The following is a 22,446-nucleotide window of genomic DNA, read 5'->3' as shown; positions in this document are numbered from 1 at the left end:
CTATCACTTTACCTAGGTGTCTTCAGCCAGCAGCCAAAGAGTTTCCAGAGGATGCCTTGGAGCACACACACCAGGATACCTAGTCGGGATGAGGCATTGTAGCCTGCTTGTCCCTTAAGCTGTTCCATTCCCTTTCCTAGATGGTGGCCCCTTTTGGCAGCACCGGGCTGTTGGAGTTTACACCCACGTCCCTGAGAACACTGGTGTATCTGTGAGCAAAGCTGACTCTGTCAGCTCTAGGAGAGCTCGGCGTCCTTAAGGAGGAGTGCTGGGGGCAAAAGTACGTCACAGCGGGGCGGAGTGGGGGGCACTGGCGGGGAACCCCGGAGGAAGGAGACTGGGCTGTGGCTGTGGTGTGTGCGCGCTAGTTTAAGGCATGGGCTGGGCTGGGCTGGGGAGTGGCCGAGTCAGCCAGTCAGATTCAGGAAGTCGAGTTGAGTTCCTGACCTCAGGAGCAGGGCTGGGAGCTGCTGGGAAACCTCAGTGGGGAACACAAGGAGTGCTTCCCTCCACACCGCATGGGTGGCACCCACTGTCCGCAGCACCGCCTCCTTCCCGGGTCCTGGTAGTGGGAGGGAGGGGCTGGAGGAGGGACTGAGACCTCGCCCTTGTGCCCAAGTCACTCCCGACAGCACCCAAGCAGATCCAGCGTACCGGTCCCACATGCAGGAAGTTCTCAGTGGACCCCAAAGGTGAGTTTCAAAACTTTCTATATTGCTGTGTGCTTTATTTTCAAAATACATTCGGGAGCTGCCCCTGGTGTGGAAGGGGACTTCCCAGTCACTTCTATCTGGTGAAATCCGCCCCAGAGAGAAGTGAGGTAAAGGGGTTACTTCTAAGAAGCTTCTTGCCGGATTGCTTTCGATCTAGCTTGCTTTCCTCCTAGAGGTCTCACAACTTCTGCTCCTGGCCTGCCACTTGAGCTCCTCTGGAGTTTGGGGTGGAGTTCTCAGTTCCCGTTGACACCAGCTGTGGGCAGGAACCACTTAAAAAGGAGCAGACGGACACTGTCTCGACAGACAGGGTCAGCATTTGAGATGCTCCTAAAATCACACCGATTTGGATTTTTCTTAATCACCCTAAAAGAAACTATAATTTCATCGGGTCTAAGAAACTGACCAACCAAACTGAAAAATGTGGCCTGGAGCCGAGGGGTGGAGTGAGACCTGTGTGCTATTCTGAGTTGCCAGAGAATTTGTGTGACACAGATTTTTTTTTCTGAACTTTTCTGATCCTCTTCCCACCGGTGAAGGTAGCTGGGAGCACACAGCAGGTCCTGATTCTGTGTGTTTTAAAAGGGCTTTGTTGGAATGATTTGTGTAATAATAGTTAAGTAAATGATAGCCAGGTAGATAGCTGTGATTTTGAACACCAGCCCTGCCTAACTAAAGGGAGCCTGAAGCAGAGACGAGCAGTTGCCCTAATTTAACAGAAAATGCCAGCCAGTCTGCCATGGGAACCAGCAGGCCTGCTCTGCCCAGTCTGCTCAATGGAGGATGACAGGAAGGCAGCACCTGCCCCTCAAAGCCTCTGTGCTGCACCCTTAAGAACATGAAGTTCATTTAAGGAACCTTCATTCTGAAGTCCTGGGGGGACCAAGAACAAGTCTGAAAAGTTACATGGGTGCATCTTGTCCCGATGCCACCTAAAGAACATTGCAAATGAAAGTCACCGCTACATTAAGCACAACTGTGTGTCCTGGTTTTTTTGTTTTGTTTTGTTTTTGTGGGGTTTTTTTCAATGTAATTTTTTAAAGTAAACCCTTATATTCTATAGACTTATGTGTGAGTGGGAAACTTCTGCAAGGTTCTCTCTCCTACCTTTGAACTAATTCAGATCTCTCAAACCACTTAGTCTGATGGGCCTTCCCTCGGCCCAGTGCCTCCCTTTTTCTGAAATTCTGCCTCCCCACCTTTACCCATAACACCGTTGTAGGAAAGAGGCCCATTACAAAAGAAATGTTTCTCTGGCCTTCACTGTCAACATGCTGCCTATAGAATTAAAAGAGGCAAAAAAAATAAAAAATAAAAAATAAAAACCCTCAGGACCAAACCCAAGAAGATAATAAACACTAGGCAAGCCACTTTATTGGTTTTATCACAGGGGAAAGACATCCCATCCATTCATTCCCTAACCTTTACTGCACCTACTGTGTGTTGGGCAATGTGCCAGATCTGTGATAATATAGTTTCTGCTTTCGAAGAGCCCCAGACTGGCAAATCAATACTAAGAAACCAACTGCAGTTCAGAACTATGTACATCATGTTGGTGATAACGGTGAAACGATCCCAGGGGTGAGCAGGAGTCACCTGGGAAATAAGTACACCTCAGAAGCAGTGCATGAGCAGGGTCTTGACAATGACCAGCATCTCCCATGGAAGAGGTACCATGGGCAAAGGAAAAATCCTTCACAGAGTCAATAGCAGGTGGGAGGAACAGCTCAGAATGGGGCTTATATCCTCTGCTGCCAAGAGCAAAATGTCTTTTTCTAGCCATACTAAGCCATTATTAGGTAGCGAAAAGGTGCCCTCATATTGTGTTTGGAGTTACTGACCAGATGAGAGCTTGCTTGGAGAGAAGAGAAGCAGGGGTCTTCTATGAAGACATGAACAGTGGATACTGAGGGATACAAGTAGGAGCATAGCTCAGAGGTCAGTCTTTCCTGAGATACCTGAAGGAGAAATTCCTAAAATCGTGAAATAATTGTGGATTACTGGCACACTGGTATGACCTATCCATCTCCCTAAGTGAGTGGGTCTCTGGGAAACATTACCCCATTATAAAGAAGGAAGAGGAGACCTATTTAGTTCAGTTGTAAGATCTGCTACTGATTTTCCAGAATGTACACCCACCCCTTTAGTTACCACACCTGTGTGAGAGACCTGTCTTCATCAAAATGAAGAAAATGACTGGATGAGACTAATTCCAGACCCCGCAGAGTTACTTCTAGATTTGAATGTCAGGGCCCTGGTCCAGATCTAATGCAACTTGCATGGAAATTTGGAAAAAGAAAAAAAAATACCTTGATGGAGCTCAGACAGATGCATGCTGGGTACCTGACTTGTTTACTTATCAACCACCCTTGAACAAGTTTTTAACTCACTCAGCTTCATTTCCTTTGTATTTAAAACAGAGATAATTATTACTCACCAGGGCAATGGTTAGACTCAGAATACAACTGAAAAATAAGTAAGTACATTTAATGTGCTACATAAAATTTAAGGTTCTATAGAACATAAGGGCTTATTATTATCTCTTGAAGCTACCTAAACCAGATAGGGTGTGTTGGTGCGGTACACAGCAGCATCATGGCCTAGACTTGGTGCTCTTTTAATCTCATGAAATATTTTAAGGCAGTAATGACAAAAGTCTCTCTTAGTCCCGTCAGTGATATGTGTTAGTCTAGCCTCACCTCATCCTTCTCCTTTTCTACGGCTCCACAAAGGGCCAGAGCCCAAAGAAGAAATGTTCTGGTAATATGTGTGCATGTAGTTTGGTCACTGCCTAAGAACTTCTAAGCCCTCATAGGGATAAACCTGGCCGGAATTCTATCTGATAGGCCACTGACCCACCCACCTGGCAGCTGAGTCAACCCACAGATGACTTCTTTTCTAGTCCTCATGAAGGTTCCAGTTTAGTAGGTGGTAGTTCTAAATCTGAACATCAGTTATAACTAAGGTGAATATGTGGCTTTCTTTCATCCTGACCACTGAAGCCTGTATCTGAAAAGATTCATGTGTATCTCACACTCCATCATAGTAGAGTTTGAATGTTATGCCAGCATCAAGACTTTTAAGTGAACCAAGGCTGTTTGTTGATGAAGAAGAGGAAGTAACCATAGATTCAGAGACTTCAAATGGAAAAAAAAAACCTCCAGAGATGAACCACCCCTGCCCTCTCACTTCAGAGATGAGCAAACTGGGGTTCAGGGAGGGGAAGTGAATGCCACAGCTATACAACTAGTTTGTGGAGGAGCCAGAACCCCAGTACCATTGCTTCCTTTTGGGGTATACACAGTTCCATCTAAGGTTGGCATCATCTGGACATCAGCACACAGGACAAATGCAGAAATAAAATGAAAATATCACATGTAAAGGCTGAATCTTCTTGGGGTGGCTTCCGGGGGCAACCTCCTGAAGAGACTCAGCTAGACCTCATATTTTTGTTTGTTTTTTAATGATTTTATTATTAACATTTAATTTACTTTTCATTTTACACTCCAACCCCAGGTTTCTCTCCCTCCCCTTCTTCTGCCCCCCTGCCTCCCATCCTTGCCACCCTCTGTCCACTCCTCAGAGGGGGTAAGGCCTTCCTTGGGGACTCAGCAAAGTCTGGCATACCAAATTGGGGCAGGGAGACCTCATCTTTCATGACGATATCCAGACCATCCCTGTCTCTTCCTTTCTGCAACTTCAATCTTTAACTGTCCTCAGGAGTTCTCAAACACTGTTTAAGCAGGCAGACCACATAATGGGTGCATAAGTAACTAAAAGCCCTTTCAGTGTTTGCTCAAATAATCATGAAAACTGGTCTCAGATTACAGTGTGCTCAGAGACCAGCAAGAAGTTCCCCTTCCTCACTGGACACCAACGTGTAACTCATTTGTTTGATGAGAAAGGCTTCAGGTGAATGATCAAAGGACATGACCCTGGTCACTCTTACAGAGAAAGAGGTTAGGACAGTGACAAGAGAGACCTCTTCCCTCTCTAAGCAGCAAGGAGTAATCGCCAGCAGACTCTTTACAGAGCATTCCCTAGTGCCACAAATCAGCTTAGGCATCTGTCCTTTCCCCAACATTGTCCAGTGCTGTCTGAACAGATCGCCATCTGGGGCTGTGGAGTACACATTCAGTGGAGAACGGGGAGCTGAGTTCCAGAAGGAACTGCATACAAACATGGGATTTCAGGGAAAGGTCTCAAACATGACAGTGTCAAGACACAGTCCTCATGTCTGACCAGGCACTTGCTCCCACTATTGTAAGAAAGCTACCCCTGGAGTTTTTTCTCTGAGAAAAGAAACCACAGCCATTCCTACATTTCTTAACTCAAACTTGAAGAAAAGAGTGCTTATAACCCACTTGAGGCTTGCCCTCACTCTTAATTCTAACTTCCTCTCCATGCAGTATTTCTCAGCTGAGTTCATTTTCTCTTCAGAAAGCCTCTCATTTCCAGATGAAGGAAAGTCCATAAGCAATTCCTTTTAGGGCTTTTTGTTTTGGGTTTTGTTTTGCTATTAATAAAAGTTGGCAGAAGATAGACAAACATTTGAACAACTATGATGGCATAGTTGCATAGTAGAGAATTTTCAATCTTTAGATCGTTCTACAGGGAAAAGGTCTAGGGTCATGGATACAGAGATGGGACAGAGGCTAGGCCTGAAGGCAGGGAGGGAAGCAGTGGGAACTGGGAAGTTCCATCGGTGCTAGTAAATGGAGCAGAATGTGACACAAAGAAGCATCCCTGTTTTCTTCCCAACCCAAGTAAGACACCAGGTCTGTCTTCCTCTTCCTATGGTTCCTCATCTTTGGATCATCCATGAGTGGGACAAAGAACAGGCTTTCAATAGCCCCTCTGCCTGTGGTCTTCGGACACCCAGAGCCTTGGTGGTAACCTGCAGGCTTCAGCCAGCCTGAAACCACACAGGAAGTAGTGGTAGCTGAAGTGAATTTCCCATGGAAACTAGAGTAAACACATGTGTTCATCGTTCTTCCCCGGGCTCCACAGAGCTTCTGTGTGCATACCAGCCTCTCAGTAGTTTCTTCAGGAGTCCTGTTAAGAATTTCAGTCACTCAAAGTTAACAGAGAATGCATGGCTCTTAAATCTAGTCCTGCCGACTGACACCTTGGCTTCCATCACTTGCCCATCCTCCCCCCACCCCCCACCCCACCCCCGCACCACCGCACCGCCCTTTGCTCTCCCAGCTCTCCACTCCTAACCTAAAGCATTACCTGCTGCCTGAGGCCTGCAGTCTGCTGAGTAGCAGTTGCCAGCTTAGCACAGAGTGGCCTAGATGAAAGCCTCCAGGCTGGTCACGTGGGTGACCCCCATCATCCAGAAATGAAGGCTTCCCTGGGAAAGACGGCATATTACCCTGCCACCCTACCTAGACACACACAGCCTGCTCAGAGATCTCCTGGCTTCCAAATTAAAAAGTTAGTCTCTGCCCTGTGGGATATTTGGACCAAAGCCTTCTCTGGGTCAGGAAGAAAGCAATGCCCTGCCGGGTGGCACAATGCACAACCTGACATGCAGTGGCCGCAGTCTTCTCGGCATAAGAACGATTTCACTGGCCTCTCCGAGGAAAGGGACGGAGATTGTAATTTCCATGGATGGATGGCACCACTTCCCTGTGGAAAGAATACCTCTCTTTCAGACGTCTGGCCCAAGGGAGGAGACCAGTCATGGGGCATGTACCACACAGGGAAGGTCAGGTGCTCCTGACTGACATTTTCCAGGAACAAGAATTTAGTGTCTTGAAAAATATTATTCATTTGGGGCCCAAGAGTGAAGGGAAAACACTGATGGGTGTGGCCATTAAACATGTGATATTGGTATGGGTGAATAAACTCAAAGATCTTTAACACTTTACACTTTTCAAATAATTAAAAATGATAGCCACCCCATCATTTGTTTTCAAGAAATTTTGTATCATCTCCTGCATCTTTTATTGACACAAAATTAACTGTTATAAAGTGAACACTTCAATGATCATTTTTAGCATGCAACTACCGTACCTATCTGTGTCCAAAATATTTTCACAGTCCCCAAATGACACCATTAAGCAGTTCTCCCTGTCCCTTCATGCTGTCAGTCTCTGACAAACACTGACCTATATTCTACCTTTGTGGACTTACTAGGAATTTCTTATCAAGGGAACTATGCAGCATATAACATGTAGTGACTAGCATTTTTCACTTGGCATGTTCTTAAGATTCACCTGTGTTGTAACTTCTATTAGGACTTCATTCTGTTTATATCCTAACCTTATTCCATTATATATACACATCACCATTTGTTTAATCCATCCAGTGGTTTATAGGTATCTGAGTTTCCACCTTTCAGCTATTGTGGATAATACTGCTGGCAATATGTACATACAAGGATTCCCTTGAGCACCTGTTTGTAGTTTTTTGGGGTGTGTGCCAGGGAGTAGAATAGCTGGGTCATGTGATAATTCTATGTTGAACTTTTTTCAGGAATTTTCAAGCTATTTTCCTTTTCTCTGCATTTTTATCTACACACTCACAAATTCACTGTGCTCCAAAGCATGCCAGAGAACATGGCATACTGTTCAATGCCTAATCTCTTATTTGATGCCTTTGAGCTTCAATTTTAACCAGAGATACTAAAACCCATTGTTTTAGACATTTCAGAGTTGTTTTGACTCATATTTTATGGCTACATAGGCATATGCACCTCAGGCAGCAGGTATAGGAAGCAATAGCTTTATGGCAGGTCTAGAGTGTCCCCCAAAAGTAAGTCTCACCAGGCATGGTAGCACACACATTTAATCCTAGAATTTAGGAATCAGAGGCATGTGGATCCCTCTCTGTAAATTTGAAGCCAGCCTCATCAACCTAATGAATTCCAAGCCAGCCAGAATTACATAATGAGAGCCTGTCTTCCCCACCCACCCCATGGAGAGTGTGGAGATGATGTTTGAGACAAAGTCTCTCTAAGAAACCCTGGCTCTCCTGGAACTCACTCTGTAGACTAGGCTGGACTCAAACTCACCTAGATCAACCTGCCTCTGCCTCTGGAGTTACAGGATTAAAGGCATGTGCCATTATACCCTATGGGCCTGTTTTTAGAAAATAACACCACTAAGTCTCACCCACACACACACACCCAATCTTTCCCAGGATCAGTGAGAACTGGATGTGTCACTTTCTTGTCCTCTCGTTCTCAGCTTCTCTTGGAGCAGGGAAAATGATGAAAACTCTTAGGAAGCCTAGTAGCCTTGCTTCAGATGGCAAAGGCTGTCTCAACATGACTTGGGCAGTATTTCTTTTTAATGCACAAACATTAGTGTGACACTGCTAGAGGCTGTGGAACATCTTCAAAACAAAATACAAAAGAGACTCAGACTGCACCTTCAGGGACCTGCCACCTCTGAGCCTGCAGTCACCTGCCCTTCTTTCTTTGTCTAGAGCTGAGAGAGGCATCTTCCCTAGGAGGAGTGTGTCTCTTCTCCTTCGGCCATGTCTTCACTCGCCACCCAAGGCAGAATGGTGGTGCTTTTCTGGAACTTCTGCCACCAGCTTCTTTATTCCCAATGGGCAAGCTCCCCAGATAGCTAACCAGTTTACTTAACCCATAGCTGCTGCTTGGGGCTGCAACGGAGAGCTCTACTTACTCCAAGCCTTTCCTGCTCCTCATGGACCCTTCTCTCTAACTCCATGACTTAGGCTTGCAAAGATGTGTATATAGATAGGGTGCTGGGGACAAATGTGAGTGTCCTAGTCCCTATGATAGCAACAAAGTCCTCCCAGAGACATGCTAAACTTCATTTTTTCCATCTCCCCAAACTATAAGGGATCAATCAAATTCATTCACCAACAGCAACACATTTATAAACATCTTGCATGTGCTAGTACCAAACTGGACATGAGATGCCTAGAGGAAAAGGCACTGAAATTGAGCAAGAAAGAGACAAGAGCAGCACCCATGCTGTCAGAAAAGCAGCTATCTCCCATGCATGGTTATGGTGGTGATGCAGTGGAATGGAGGATTTCAGCTAACATGATCCCTATGTTGCACAAGAGTCCATTCTTGCTTATCTCATTCCTACCTGGTTGGAGCTGGACAAGTGTCGGGTCTTTTACATTCCTCCCTGAGTCTGAAACATGAAAGCCATCTTCCCATGACACACACAGGAGACATCACTGTGATCCCTTCTGTACACTCTAGCTCCCTGCCACTGGACCTCAGCAGAGATCACAGAATAAATCCTATAGGGAAACAGATGGACAAAACTAACATTCACTGAACATTTGCCCCTCACCAGCACTGTTTTAACTGCAGTGTATGTACTTAACTTACCTGGTTGTCACAACAACCCTAGGACAGAGGATCTGTCATTAGTTTCCTTTTATAGCTAAAAAACAAGGCCACAGGCAGGGGTGGTGTCAGTGGATGTTCCATGTTTGGATAACCAGAGTTGGTGTAGACAGGACTGAGCTAGGCTGTGCTCTCTGAAAGAGAAACTCAAGCCATGTAGGATCACAAACAGGGCACTCTGCTAACTGGACAGCTGGAAGTGAGACCACAGAAGTCCTCTCACTGAGTCACTGGGTACACCCATCTTATACACTTCCCATCCCTCAGCCCACACCCACAGACTGGTCCAGGTATTCCCCAAAACCTCATATGGTTTCCACAAACTAATGCTAAATATTGGCAGTGTTGCTATGCAATCTCTCTCCTTCTCCATTTCCCTTTCCCTCTCCCTCTGTCTATCCCTCTACCCTCTCTACCCTGTCTCTGCCTCTGTCTCCCTCTCTCCCTCCCTCTCTCCCTCCCTACCCCCTCTCTCTCTTTCTCCAGTGTGTATATGGGGGGGGGTGGGAGTGTGTAGAGAAAGAAAATGAAAATCCCTTTGAACCCAACCTGCTTTAGTTGCCCAAGGCCTTGTGACAGATCTGAAATCAGAATTACATCAAACTAAAAGATGTACAACGAGATAAAGCATGGGTGTCATGGGGGATGGGAGGAGATAGAAAAACCGCCACTGTTCACTGCTCCCTTGATCAAACATGAGAAAAATTGAAGGTTTTCAGGCCTGGTATGTCAGCAGTGACTCCCCACCCCCTGGACTTTCAAGTCATAATGCCTCATGAAATATGTAGGGAAAGCAGGTTTCCCAATAATCTCCTCCATAGGCCTGGCCGTGAGGAATCCCTACCATGTCCCAGGGTGCTCCCTGGAATGCCCTGGTATTTAAAGCAGCTGGAGAAATGCCCAGGAAGAGGGAGGGTCAGAGGAGGAGGCTGCTTGAGTATTGTCATAGTAACAGGGAGGTTGGAAACCTGCAGATCTGAGCTAGAGCCTGAGCCACTTTAATTGGGTTCTTCCTTGGGGCCACCTCTCTTCTTTAGCAAGCGGGATTCGCCTTCCTTTCCCATCCTTGCTGCCTTGTCATCTTACAGATGCCCTCTAAAGCTTACCTGCCTGGATCCTTCCATACATTGCTCACAGAGGTTAGCTCATCCTGCCTTGCTGCTCCCATAACCATTTGTCTGAATTCCCTTTGGGACACATAACTAATCCTGCCTTACGGTGCTTCCCCTGTGCTCACCCGGTGCCCCAATAAGAAACAGATGTCTAAACACGGTCTGTCTTCAGCTCAGGTTTGAGTCTTTTACCCAGAGAACTGCAGAGTGTTTATTTTTCATTGTGCAGCATTTTCTGGGAAGTCGTAAAAAAGAGAGATGTCCTTTGTGTATATAGTAGGTAGCAAGATGAAACTGAAACAAATGGTTGCACTGCAGGGACCAGAAATGGCAGCTCTTGGTTTTCTCAACTTTAGCGATGTCAACAACACAGGCTCAATAATGGAGACTAGATGACAGCAAAGAGAGTCCCTTTGGGAAGAATGGGACACAGACACTTTTTGTAGTAATAACAATGGGGTTGTGAGATACTACACACACATACATGCATGCACGCATGCGCGCACACACACACCCTGGACTCAGTTTGTGTGACAGCTGGGGTCACTATGTGAAGTGTCATCAGTTCAAGAGCACAGATATGTCAAACACATGAGCAAGCAGGGCTCTCCAAAAAAACGGGAGCAGTCACAACCAAGTAACATCATCTTAAAATTCCATATGGTGCCCCATGAAAGGCCTAATGTCCACTGAGGCCAATCGCCTTTGCCTGAAGAGTGTGCCTACTCTGGGAGTTCCAGGAACATCTGGCATCTGAGCAGAGGTCAGGCTAAAAGAGTTCTTCAGATTTGGAATGTTGAAATTCCCATTTGTGCACTTTTTCTGGGTATCTTTTCTTTGACTACAGTGCTGTTTGTGAACCTAGACATCAGTGTGCCTGGACAAGAGTGCTGGGTATTCACAGGTAGAAAGTTTTTCTGTGGCATCTTTGATAGCTGTGAGACTTTGGACAAGTCATTAAATTTCAATAAGCCTCAGAATTTTCTCATCTAGAAAAGATGTTCATTCGTTAACTAAGTAAATATTTCTCAAAATGAAAATGATACCAGATATTGGGGATCCCACGAAGAGAGTAGATTTCATGTGGAAAGGAGGGAGGATGGTTGAATATAAAAATTACCCTAATGCTGACATGGACAAGAATACAACACAGTGAGGGGCACAGAGCCAGGACTCTAACCTTTAACATGACCCAGGAAGTTTTTCTAAGAGGAACAAAGTTTTAGCTGAGGTCTACAAGAAACTCGATGGTCTTAGGAACAATGATGGGGTACAGATGGAGAAGTTTGTGTGGGACTCCAGAGCAGGAGGGGAACCACAGATCTCAGAGTTTGAGGAAGAGAAGGCTGCATAAACTTCTAAAGTGATTGGTGGATGCTGTTTGTTACCCTTGTTGTTGCTTTTTAGGCGTTAGTGTGGTGAGGAGTACATCGCATAGGGACACAAAAACTCAACCTGTCTTCCTGTGACAACACAACAGCCTTACACCTCTGAACAAATCCTTATTCTTTATTCGCCTGTGAAATGAGGCAAGCAGTCCCTCCCTTTCCTACTCACAGTGCCTCAAAGGAAAAATGTTATACGACTCATTAACGAATCCCTGAGCTGAATGTAATAGCGTGGGCCTATAATTCTAGCGTTAGAGAGGCTGGGGCCAGAGGAGCTCCAACTTGAGGCCAGCCTGGGCTACATGATGAGACCCTCTCCCCAACCACCCCCAAATCCAGAAGTTGTAAGTACGAGGTTGTAAGAGTACTCAATTCAATCATAACTAAAGCTAAGTCCATTTGGTGTCAGTTCAAAGCTGAGAAGTGAGTGTTCAGATATCCTTGCTCCTGCTCCCATTCCCAAGAGGTCAGGACATCAATAAATGACACCTTCTTTCTTATTTGTTTGGTGATACTTCATTTCAGATCATAATCAGACTTTTTTCTAAGGGAGAAAGTACACTATAAATAAAAGTTTTTAATTGCAATATACATAAGTACTCTGCCTAGAGACTGCCATTGGCCCCAGGGGTGGGGTAACCCTAACTTCTGGCAAGGTGCCCTTTCATTTATGAGGGAGATTAGGTGGGACCATTGAAACATTGGTGTTATCAGGTCACTGCCCACAGCTTCTGGAACCTCTGTGAGGTTCAGTGCACTGAGCCTGTATCAAGCACTCAGAGTCTCCTAATGCCATTTCTCAGATGTCTCAGAATGTTTCCTCCTTGTTAGTTCATACTGAGACTCTCTGAATGCCCACTGCCCCTGTCCCTCTGTAGCAACTTTCCCATGTAGTCTTAATTCACCCCAGAACCCCCTTCCCCCGTCAGCATGTCCAACCCTCGTGTAAAGACTAAATTCAAACACGGATCAGCACAGCCTCGACTCCTCTTACCATCCCACTTTAGAGCCCAGATCTATCTTTCCAGTCTGGTAGAACTCACATTGTGGCATTTGCTGACTCTTAGTTTAGCATTTGAATAATACTTTGGGGGAACTGAGGATGTAGCCCAGTGAGTAGAGTGCCTGCCTAGCATTCACACAGCCTTAGGTTCGATTCTCCTGCAAAGCATAAAACTTGGCATGATGGCACACACCTGTAATCCCAGCACTCAGGAAGGTCAAGAATGGATCCCATCATGGGAGTAGATTTCATGTGTATAAAAGGTAAGATGGTGGAATAAAAAATTATCCTAATATTGGCATGGGCTGTGGCAAGAATATTGGGGACAGTAAAGGGCACAGAGCCAGGACTCTGACCTGTAATATATCCAGGGAAGTTTCCCAAGAGGAACAAGGTTTTAAATGAGGCTTAGAAGATGAAAAGATTAAAAAACAAAAACAAAAAAAAAAAACCAGGTTTGGGAAGAGTGGTAGGGTACAGTAGAGGCAGGGAGGTCAGAAGGTCAATGTCATCCTCAGTAAAATAACAAGTTGGAGGCCAGCCCAGGATGCAGAAGAACTCTGCCTCAAAAACCACAAAAGCTACTCTGCAGGGCATTTTCAAATTACAAAGAATTCACAGGTATATTACTGTGGGCTTTGGGATTAATACGGGATGATGAGTAAAGCCAATACTATTATTATCTTCCCTGATGGTGATAAGAAACCAGAAGCTTTTGAGACTGCATGACTTGACCTACCCTCTGGCTAAGCAAAACAAGAACTTGCAGTGTTCTAAGGTTCATGAAGAAACTCCCTTAAGATAAAAGTCATGTCATAGCTCTTAACCCGCTGCCCTTTAGCATATACCAATCACATAATAGATACTTAACTAACACTTCCTGACATGAAATCCATATGCATCTACAAGGAAATGATTCAAAGGAAATGATGGCATATTGCATCAACACAAATCTGTATTAGCACCATGAGCCTCTCTGAGTGTAAAGAACGGTGCTTATAGGGCTGTTTTTATTACAGGGACTCAGTAAACAGTCAAGGAAGACTCATAAGTATTCTCCAAACCACAGACATCATGCAACCATTGGGCAGCAGCTAGTGTCACTCCCTTTGCTCTCATGAGCAACCCCATTGCCTCCCAGTAATGGATGGAATGTGCATGTCAGAACTCGCTAAACAGGGTGAACATGCTGTTAGTCCTTGAAAACCCCCAGTGCACACAAGGATTCAAATTTCCAGCACCTAGACATCACGTAGGCCTCAGCTTCACTACTCTGGCATGAAGAACTTCTCTGGAATTAGTGATGACTGACTACCCCCCTCCATTCTGGAAGAACATAGACAGACCTCCCATCACTGGGATACGTTTCCCAAGAACCCTAGGCTGCTCTGGTCCTGGGCAGAGCCAAAGAGTGACTGTTGTTGTTGTCATGTGCCTTCATCTACCAGAATGACCCCAATTCTGACTCTAACTATATAGTTTCTAGAAGCCTGGGTGTACATGCACCACCCACCTGTTTCACCTGAAGGACCCTGTGAGAAGGTCCTCACATCCAGCTCATAGTGTGTCTGTCTTTAGGGGGTATGCATGTTTCTCCTTAGAACTGCATCAAAAGATTGGAGGAAAGTCAGTCTGTGTCCTAGTTGTCTTCTAAAGACATAGTATAAACAATACATACATACAAAGTGTTTTGTGTTTTCTAGATTATCCCCGTATTGGAGATAAAGAAACTGAGGACCAGAGCAACTGAGGGATTGTCCCAAGACACATACTGAGTAAGTCATACCTGCTCATCATGCCTCAGTCTGAGTTTGTGACTCTTCAACTGTCCCTTAGGTAGATTTTGATCTTGACTCATGAAGAATTCACAAGAGTATAAGCTAATGAAACCAAGGAAAAGTCAAAGCCCAGGCTGGGGGCCTGGAACCCACAGACTTCCCATCACAAAGCCTTACTGCTCATCTTGCTTAGAACTACAAAGAATTCCCCTCCCTGGCTTCTCTAGACCAACCCTCATCCCTAGGAGCCATTCCTGCTTTCTAACAGGCAGGTCCAGACCCACGGCTCAAGCTATTCTCTAGAAGTGTTCTCACCCACCCCTATTCCTTCAAGATCAACAGCATGACAGCTGATGTAATAAGGCAGGCTTTCTGGGGGCTGAAGAGAGAAAATCCAAAGGCTGATACCCAGCCCGCAGAAAGCTCACCCTTGTGGCCACACCATAGAAGCCCCAGGGATAATTAGATCTGAGATTCCCTAGCCTCTCCCATCATCTAGAACATCTGGAATAAGTGGTAGGTGAGGACAATAAGTGTGTGTGTTTTATCTATATTCTGTCTATCTATACTTGCAATTAATTTCAGTTTATTAATTATTCACAGTAAAATATTAACAGTAAAAATAAGCCGGGAGTTGGTGGCACACACCTTTAATCCCAGCACTCGGGAGGCAGAGGCAGGAGGATCTCTGTGAGTTGGAGACCAGCCTGGTCTACCAAGCAAGTTCCAGGACAGTCTCCACAGGGAAACCCTGTCTCGAAAAACCAAAAAAACAAAACAAAACAAAAACAGTAAAAATAATAGAGTAATCATAATATATTGAAATAGGTTAATATATATTATTGGCAATACGTTGCAATTAAACTATTATATATAATATACTAAATATATATACATATACAATATTATGTACATGTTACCTAGCTAATCCAGATGAGGTAAATATTCAATATTGAATTTAATACTATTAAAATGCATTTATTTCAGTGTAGTATAATATATAAATATATAATATATTGCCAACATCAGTACTCTTGTTATATGAGTCTTTATTAAGTGAAAAATATTTGAACATAGCACTGCTGTACTTCACCAGATAATCTCATAACCCAGGCAGCTACTAAGGGAGTGACAGGTAGGTAGTATATACAGTGTGGAAACAGTGCAAGAGTGAATCATATCCCAAGCTGTACACACTGGCCAGTGAAAACTGTCATGACAATCTCCAGAATGGTACACAGCTTAAGATTTGTAAATTGTGTATTTTCTCCATAGTGTTTTTGATGGCAGGGTATTAGAACTACAGAAAATGGAGCCTTGGGTGAAGGAGGACTCCTGCAATGTGGTTTCCTTTGGGAGGGGCATTTCAGACATGAGGAGGCACATGTTTGGTATACAGAGTAGATCAGGTAAGGGGCGGAGGGAAGGGGAGGAACTAACAGGGAGTCAGCTGCATCTGAGACAAAAGAGGTGTCGTATTTTTGGGAGAAAGTGTACTGAATGGTAGGCTAAAAAGATGCTATTTGCATGGCACTTGGTTGTTCTCAGTATCTTAGCTCAATGATCAAAAGGAAAAGGTCTCCATGCACTCTTAGATTTACACCCATGCAGAGGACAGGTGAGGGTTCAACCTCTGGGACAAAGGAAGCTGTGACCCAAAGCCTGGTGACTCCGAATCATCACACCAAGCTATACATTCCACAAGGGTGACTTGTATTTCTGCTCATTCGCCCAATTTGGCATGTGCATTTTAAGCCTTAACACTGTAATAAGGTAGCATTTGACTTTTAATTGCCTTGAACTTCTGTTAACGTTAAATGAAGGGAGGAAATGGAAAGGAAAATAGAACCCTATCTGTACGGCTTTCAAGTTGCATAATTGTATATTTTTGCCACACCATTAGTTTCCCCATCACCACTGAGAAAGAGTAAGTCTGCCATTCTGTTAGTGCAGCAGTTCATGGAACTCTAAATACCCTTCTCTGGTATTAAAAAAAAGAATAGGTAACTTTTCATTTAAGGTCTGGTTTTTAATTGCCACCCATGTAGGAGCCCTTGAATCACGTAAGTGTTTGGTTGTCCTCTTGGAAAACACACACACACACACACACACACACACACACACACACACACCACTCTCCCCTCCTAAAGCATACGATGTTGGAAAACTTAAGCAGCACTGGCTGGAGTCTCCCAGGAGCTGAACTCTTCCTTTATTTGTGGAACAGAAATGGTGGCACCCGCCCTAGCCACTCCTAACTCACAGATGACCTCAGAGGCTCAAGCCTTCCAAAAATAAAACCTCACCTAGCTGCTTTACCACACCCACATAAGCTGGCTCCAAACTTTCACCAAACAAGTATGAAGAGTGAAAATGAGAGCTGGGTAACTGAGGTCTTTCACCATGACCACAGCTGCAGACTTTGTCTGCACTAAGACCGGGATGTGACCATACTGGACGTACAGACGTGGGAGTGGTATCAGTATGTAGTCATGGACCCTCAGCCTTGGAAACCCAGCCCCTGATGACTGAGATTCCTAAGGGACCTGGGGAAGGAGTGGTGTGGGAGGGTGGAGCAGGGCCCTGGGAAGAAAAGCTCAGGGTTCCAATTCTAGGTTTAATTCCATCTTTTTGGTGTTATTCCTTAAAATGCCACTACCTGGCATTGTGATTTCCCCTTCCTTGATGTTCTTTTGAATGTCTTGTCTGTTCTTTACAAGGGTCTTCAGGGATACCCAGGGCAATGACCTCATTTCTCAGACAAGAAAAGGGCTCGGGAAAGCTTAACTGATGCTGCCCAAGGCCAAAGACAAGAAGACACTGAACTGGAACTAGACCTGGTTCCTCTGACCCCTAGCTTAATATTCTTTGCATTTCACCCCTCTGCCAGCATTTTGTACTGAGGCCAGGGATATCTTCATATGTACTAAGTCCTCTGAAATCATTCCTCGTCTTTATCATTCCTACCACTAACCAGAGACGAAGATCAGTCAACAAGGAGGTGACTGCTGCTAAGATAGGCTGGCACTTTGTCCTCATTTATGCTTTTCCAGCTGCTATGTGGCTCTCTCTACAGTGATGGTAGCACAGAGACTAGGTAATGTGGTCCCTATGCCAGGAATTTTATAATTCAGGCTGCAAGCTTTAAATGCCTCCAGGGACCAGGCAGTGAACAGGACTAGATGAAATGGGGATCAGAGAGAACTCTGGCCCTTTTAAAGCTCCACAGGCTATGGATGTGAGTACAGCTCGACACTAGGGCTAGCTAAAAAGCGAGAATTCTATGTAAGTGAAAAGGGAAATTGATTAATCATCGTCATAATAAAGTGGAGGTACGTTGGGTATAAGTCTTGGAATACAAGTGGGCATTGTGCCCATCGTGAAGGCCCATGCCTTGGAGGCCCATGCCTTCGACATACGTGGCATTGGGTTCCACTTCCCTCCTGCTGTGGGTGGTCTTGTTAAAATGTGAGCCCCATCAGGAGGTATAGCTCAGGGATAGAGCATTAGACAGCAGATCAAGAGGTCCCTAGCTCAAATCCACGTTCACCCTGTTGATGTATAGTTAGGGCTTGAGGGGTAACGCAGTCTTAAGAGCACTTGCTTTTCTGGCAGAGAATCTAAGTTCAGTTCCTAGCACCTACTTCACAAACACCTGTGACTCCTACTCCAAGGAATCTTATGCCCTCTTCTGGCCTCTGTGAGCACTGCATGCAATGTGGCACACAAGCAAACCCATATAAATGTGAGCCTTTTAAAGTCATATAAATGTGAGCCTTTTAAAGTCACAACGTAAATATCATAGGGGTATTTCCATAGGAGGTAGCACATGAGGAAGTTTTCACGTGTTATAGGGACTTACTGTGTGAGAGACCATCATCCTAACAGAAAAGGTCCAGAAACCGAAGCCCTTAGTCTCCTGAGAGTGGACATCACATAACAAGAGTAGCTACAGCAGAATCCGTGTGTTCCACTGGGATTAGACTGAAGCCTTGTTTTGCCCTTTGGTACCTTCATGGCCTTGGACAGATTTTTTTCATCTCTAATGGTCTCAGATTCCTCAAAGGATATAAAAAAGGATTACCTTGAGTTGTTTAATTCAACCTTGATAAAAACGCCTGTTCTTGTGAACTGTGTTAGGGTATTTGCCAATGCCCTGTTAGGAAGTTTTGACCTTCTGAAACATCTAAGTTAGAAGCCGAGTCAAATGAAAACGAGTGCGTGTTTTACCTGAAACTAAGATGAGATAGACTGATCATGATGTACAAAACCATCCCTGCCCCAGGAAATTTGATCCTGGGGGTTAGGAAGGCTGAGGGAGGGAAAGTCGGCAATGGATAGAAGTAAAGGCAGTAAGATAGTAGAGAGAAAGAGCCAACTGTAGCTGCTCTATTTCCTGGGAGCTGGGCACTGCACCCTTTAAAGCAATCAGTGAAAAACTGATCCAGTGGGGGTCAGCACAAAATGATTTGTTAATAAGAGGATGTTATAAATTCTGTGCTGCTTTGCACTCTTCAAGGTCACTTTGAGGCACCCACTGTGTGAAGGGTAATACGTGTTTGCACACCATCGGACTCCTCCCACCTAGAAGCGTGTTCTCTGGTTAGTCACTCAGAAGATGTTGTCAGTTCACATTCCAGCAGGCGCTCTGTCAGACTCCAGGCCATAAGCTGCAGTACAATGGATAAACACCCACCCTCTAAGCCAGAGGGAAAAGTTGCACACACACAGACCCTCTACCGTGCTGGCAGAAGAAAGGTTACAAAACATCTTCCTTATGATCTCTGAGGGGTAAATCTGAGGACGTGGCTGACTTGCTATGGGCTGGAGATGTTGTGCTCACCACATGAGCACAGCTGGATGTCTCAAGGAATCAGAGAGCCATGCTTGCAGGGGTTGTGCCTGAGAGCAGACCAAGTGGGTGCACTGTTCTCAGGGCCTCTGGCACAGACCCTTTGCAGATAATGCAAAGGTGAGAAAAGAAAGGGAAGGAAAAACGACAGTGAGAAATAAATAGAAGTGGACACTCTACACCTTCTGGTTTTTTCATAATAGAAAATCCAAGAGAGTCCAAATAAAGCCCATTTTAAACTCTTTTCTTTGTTCCTGAATCATTTGCTAATTATTTCCCTGGTATCATCTTTAAGAAGAAGGCATCTCTGACTCTCCCTGTATGTCCTAGCATGGCTTAATTAATACTTGATTGATTGAGAGATTGACTCATTTGAACCTGAAGTGAAATAAAGCTTTTTAATTTTCTTTTCTGCTAAACCTGAAATAGAGCATATAGTAATTAGGAAGGGTCCCTTGTTATCTGGAAGTCCTGGCTACAATGGACTCTTTGTAACTGAGCACACAGAAGGTAGGTGATTATTTAGAAGCTGATAAAAACATACACCACTCCCAACTGCTTTCCTGATAATGGGATTTTCATGGTCGTTATTTCCCTCTCAAATGAATTCTGTGACTGGAGAATGTGACTAGATGATGCTAAATGGATGGGCAATTATCATCAAAGTTCAGTTGTGATCAGAGCCCATCTTTTATACCCTCCATTCTGTTCTCTCTCTCAGTGACCTGAATGACTGACTCATGTCCAGTCAGGTTCTCACTTTCCTTTTCAGAACCCCTGGGTGAACTTCACTTTGGCTACCTTCCAAAATCTGGGCATTCAAACAGAAACATCAGGCAAAAGGCCTTGTTCTTGTGTGGCTTGCATTCGAGAGGAGAAAGACAGGCTTTAAACAGGTATATCTCCATGAGCAGGGAATCATGTAGTGAGAGATGAGAGGAGAAAAGCAAAGAAAGAATGAGAGAAAGAGAGGGGGAAGGAGGAGAAAGATGCAGTAGAAGACAAAGAAAATGCAGAAGAGGAGGAGGAGAAGGAGGAGGAACAAGTAGGGAGGAGGAAAGAATCAGAATGAATGAGGAATTTCAGAGTTATTCATACTGCAAAGGCAATGAGACAGTGGCAGGAGAAGGTCCTGGTTGAGGTGTCATTGCAGGAAATTTGAAATTCATTTGTGCTAAGACCTGAATGTTATAAAGTAACCATATGAAGCTCTGAGATTACATGGACCAAGCAAAGAAATAAACACAATTTTGAGCAGGTAGAAAACCCCGGGATAGGACACAATGAGTGAAAGAGAAAGGAATGCAATACAATGTCAGAGACAGAAAGAGGGCTGGACGATGGAGACAAGGACCAAATGATGTAGACACGGTACATATGATGAAGGCACGGACTAGATGATGGGAAAGAGGGACCAGATGATGAAGGCAGAAGGCAGACAATGGGGGTAATTTCTGGGATATGATACAGTATTTATCTTTTGCCCTTCATACCATGAGGTGTCATGGAACATAAACTGAGGATGAGCACTGTGGCCTGTTCATGTAGCTAGAACAAACTAGAGCAAAGGAAAAGTGGAACCAGAAAGACTGGAAAGGAGGTTCCTGCAGTAACCCAATTAACAGGGGGGCAGTGATCTAGCCTTGGAAATGCAGAGAAATGGATGAGTGTGAAAGGCATTCTGGAGTTAGAATCCAGATGATGGGGTCATCCTTCTGCTTGATTTAAATGTTAACAGAATCCCTTTACATGTCAAATACTCATTATCACCTGTTAGATGACAAGCACAAAGCTAGATCTTCAGGCCATACAGAGGAGTGAGAATCACTGCTATGAGGAGTCTAAAAGGTGAGCATGAAGAACAAGTCAACAAACACAAGAGTGTTTGAGGGTCATATAGCCCTTTGTACTTTCTGAATTCTTGCAATTTTTCAAGGAAAACACAATTATAATGCACTGAGATCAGAGCTCTGATAGGTAATTGCTTCTGTGGAAACTCAGAAGAAAAAGCAATCATTCTGTTGGGGGTCAGGAGAGCTGGAGTAACACCTCAAGGAGAGGCCTGAATGAGCAAGAGTCCCTCTGAAGAGAGGATGGAGGGAGGGAGGTGGGAAGACACAGGGCAGATAAAACTCTATAGAGCACGGCAAGGGAGAAAACCAGGAATGCTCTTGGGAACTTAGTGATGAGTGGAGATGACAGTGGGGTAGAAGATGAGGGTGGGATGAGAGGAGGAGCAGGTCCTCCATGCTAAGCAATTGTAATTTCCATATCACCAAGAGTTAAGCAGTGGGTACCAAATCAACTAGAGACTAGTTTGAGCACTTGGATGAATGCACAAGCAATGGGTTTGAGAAGACATGCCTCTACATCTCAGGACCCTTTCCCTAACATTCCTCTTCCCATCTACAGAGCCTGCTCTCACTAAGCCCTGCTTGGACTTTGATGCTCACCTTGGGCAAATGTGCTACCTCCCTCATTCCTGGACATCCCTATTCTTTCCCTCTGAAGAGCCCCACCCACGTTGCTCCTGCCTTCTGGGGGTCCTTGTCCATATCTCTATGGATAAGTGGCTCTTTGTCACCTCCCAAGTCACCTCTGCAAAGGCCACTGTAATTATTTCCTTTATCAAAGTCAGAACACATTTGAGTTTATTTCTCTGCTCACTTGTCTACAGTCTTTCCCCTGTAGAGAATAAGTTGCTGGGCCATATCTCTCGTATTCATGAGTCTAACAGAAGTACCTAGGATGCAAATTGGCATGTACATGCAACTCATTAAGTACTATGGAAGAAGAAAAAGGGGAGAGGAAGAGGAGATAAAGGACAGTGTCACATGGGTGTGACAAAGCAGAACTGGGTACCACTCCACACAGCCAGGTGAGGTATTTCTGCCTCTAAGTGATGACCATTCACATTTCTGGAATCAAAGATTAGAAAAACAACAGTGAGTGAGATGTTTAGGAAGAGCTTCATGTTCCAGGGAAACTATCAAGAAGTGAGAGAGTCTCTATTACCAAAATTATTACATTGGAATCATGCTGAAATTTTAAAAGGCAAACAAAATCGTCATTAGCTGGGAAGCTGAGGGCTGTTTATTTTAGCCAGCAAGTCTTTTTGCTTGAGGTCAAATCATCGTATTTATTGCCTAGCTAGACTCAGAGACACTCCACCAACTGGCACAGTTATTTCTAACAGCACTCTACTACTGTCCGCTCCATGTTACAAGTGAGAAAACTGAGCCCCAGAGAGAGA

At 44.7% G+C, this 22,446-nt stretch overlaps 2 protein-coding genes across 3 annotated transcripts in view; one reads left to right on the top strand and one right to left on the bottom strand.

Moving 5' to 3' along the window:
- The first annotated feature begins 391 nt into the window (after nt 1-391).
- Kiaa0040 (KIAA0040 ortholog) overlaps nt 392-22,446 on the top strand; it is a 33,545-nt gene continuing 11,490 nt past the window's right edge. Inside the window, exons 1-2 of one of the 2 annotated variants that reach the window (XM_013114252.3) lie at nt 393-692; nt 14,267-14,338. The gene's annotated coding sequence lies outside the window, so the exon portion shown is untranslated. Of the gene's footprint in view, nt 693-14,266; nt 14,339-22,446 lie in introns of both variants that reach the window. The other variant, XM_013114253.3, reaches the window with a different exon arrangement.
- The window catches only part of LOC110341105, a 33,815-nt gene continuing 16,737 nt past the window's right edge, over nt 5,369-22,446 (bottom strand). The window contains exons 3-4 of the mRNA XM_021227888.2: nt 6,242-6,347; nt 5,369-5,768 (exon numbers count right to left, since the gene is read on the bottom strand). Of these exons, the coding sequence (XP_021083547.1) occupies nt 5,369-5,768; nt 6,242-6,347 (506 nt within the window). The remainder of the gene's footprint in view (nt 5,769-6,241; nt 6,348-22,446) is intronic.

This window comes from Mesocricetus auratus, unplaced genomic scaffold, assembly GCF_017639785.1.
Source record: "Mesocricetus auratus isolate SY011 unplaced genomic scaffold, BCM_Maur_2.0 Super-Scaffold_100676, whole genome shotgun sequence".
NCBI classification, from domain to species: Eukaryota; Metazoa; Chordata; class Mammalia; order Rodentia; family Cricetidae; genus Mesocricetus; species Mesocricetus auratus.
The sequence above is the reverse complement of the archived record's forward strand: the minus strand, read 5'-3'. Positions and strand labels throughout refer to the sequence as shown.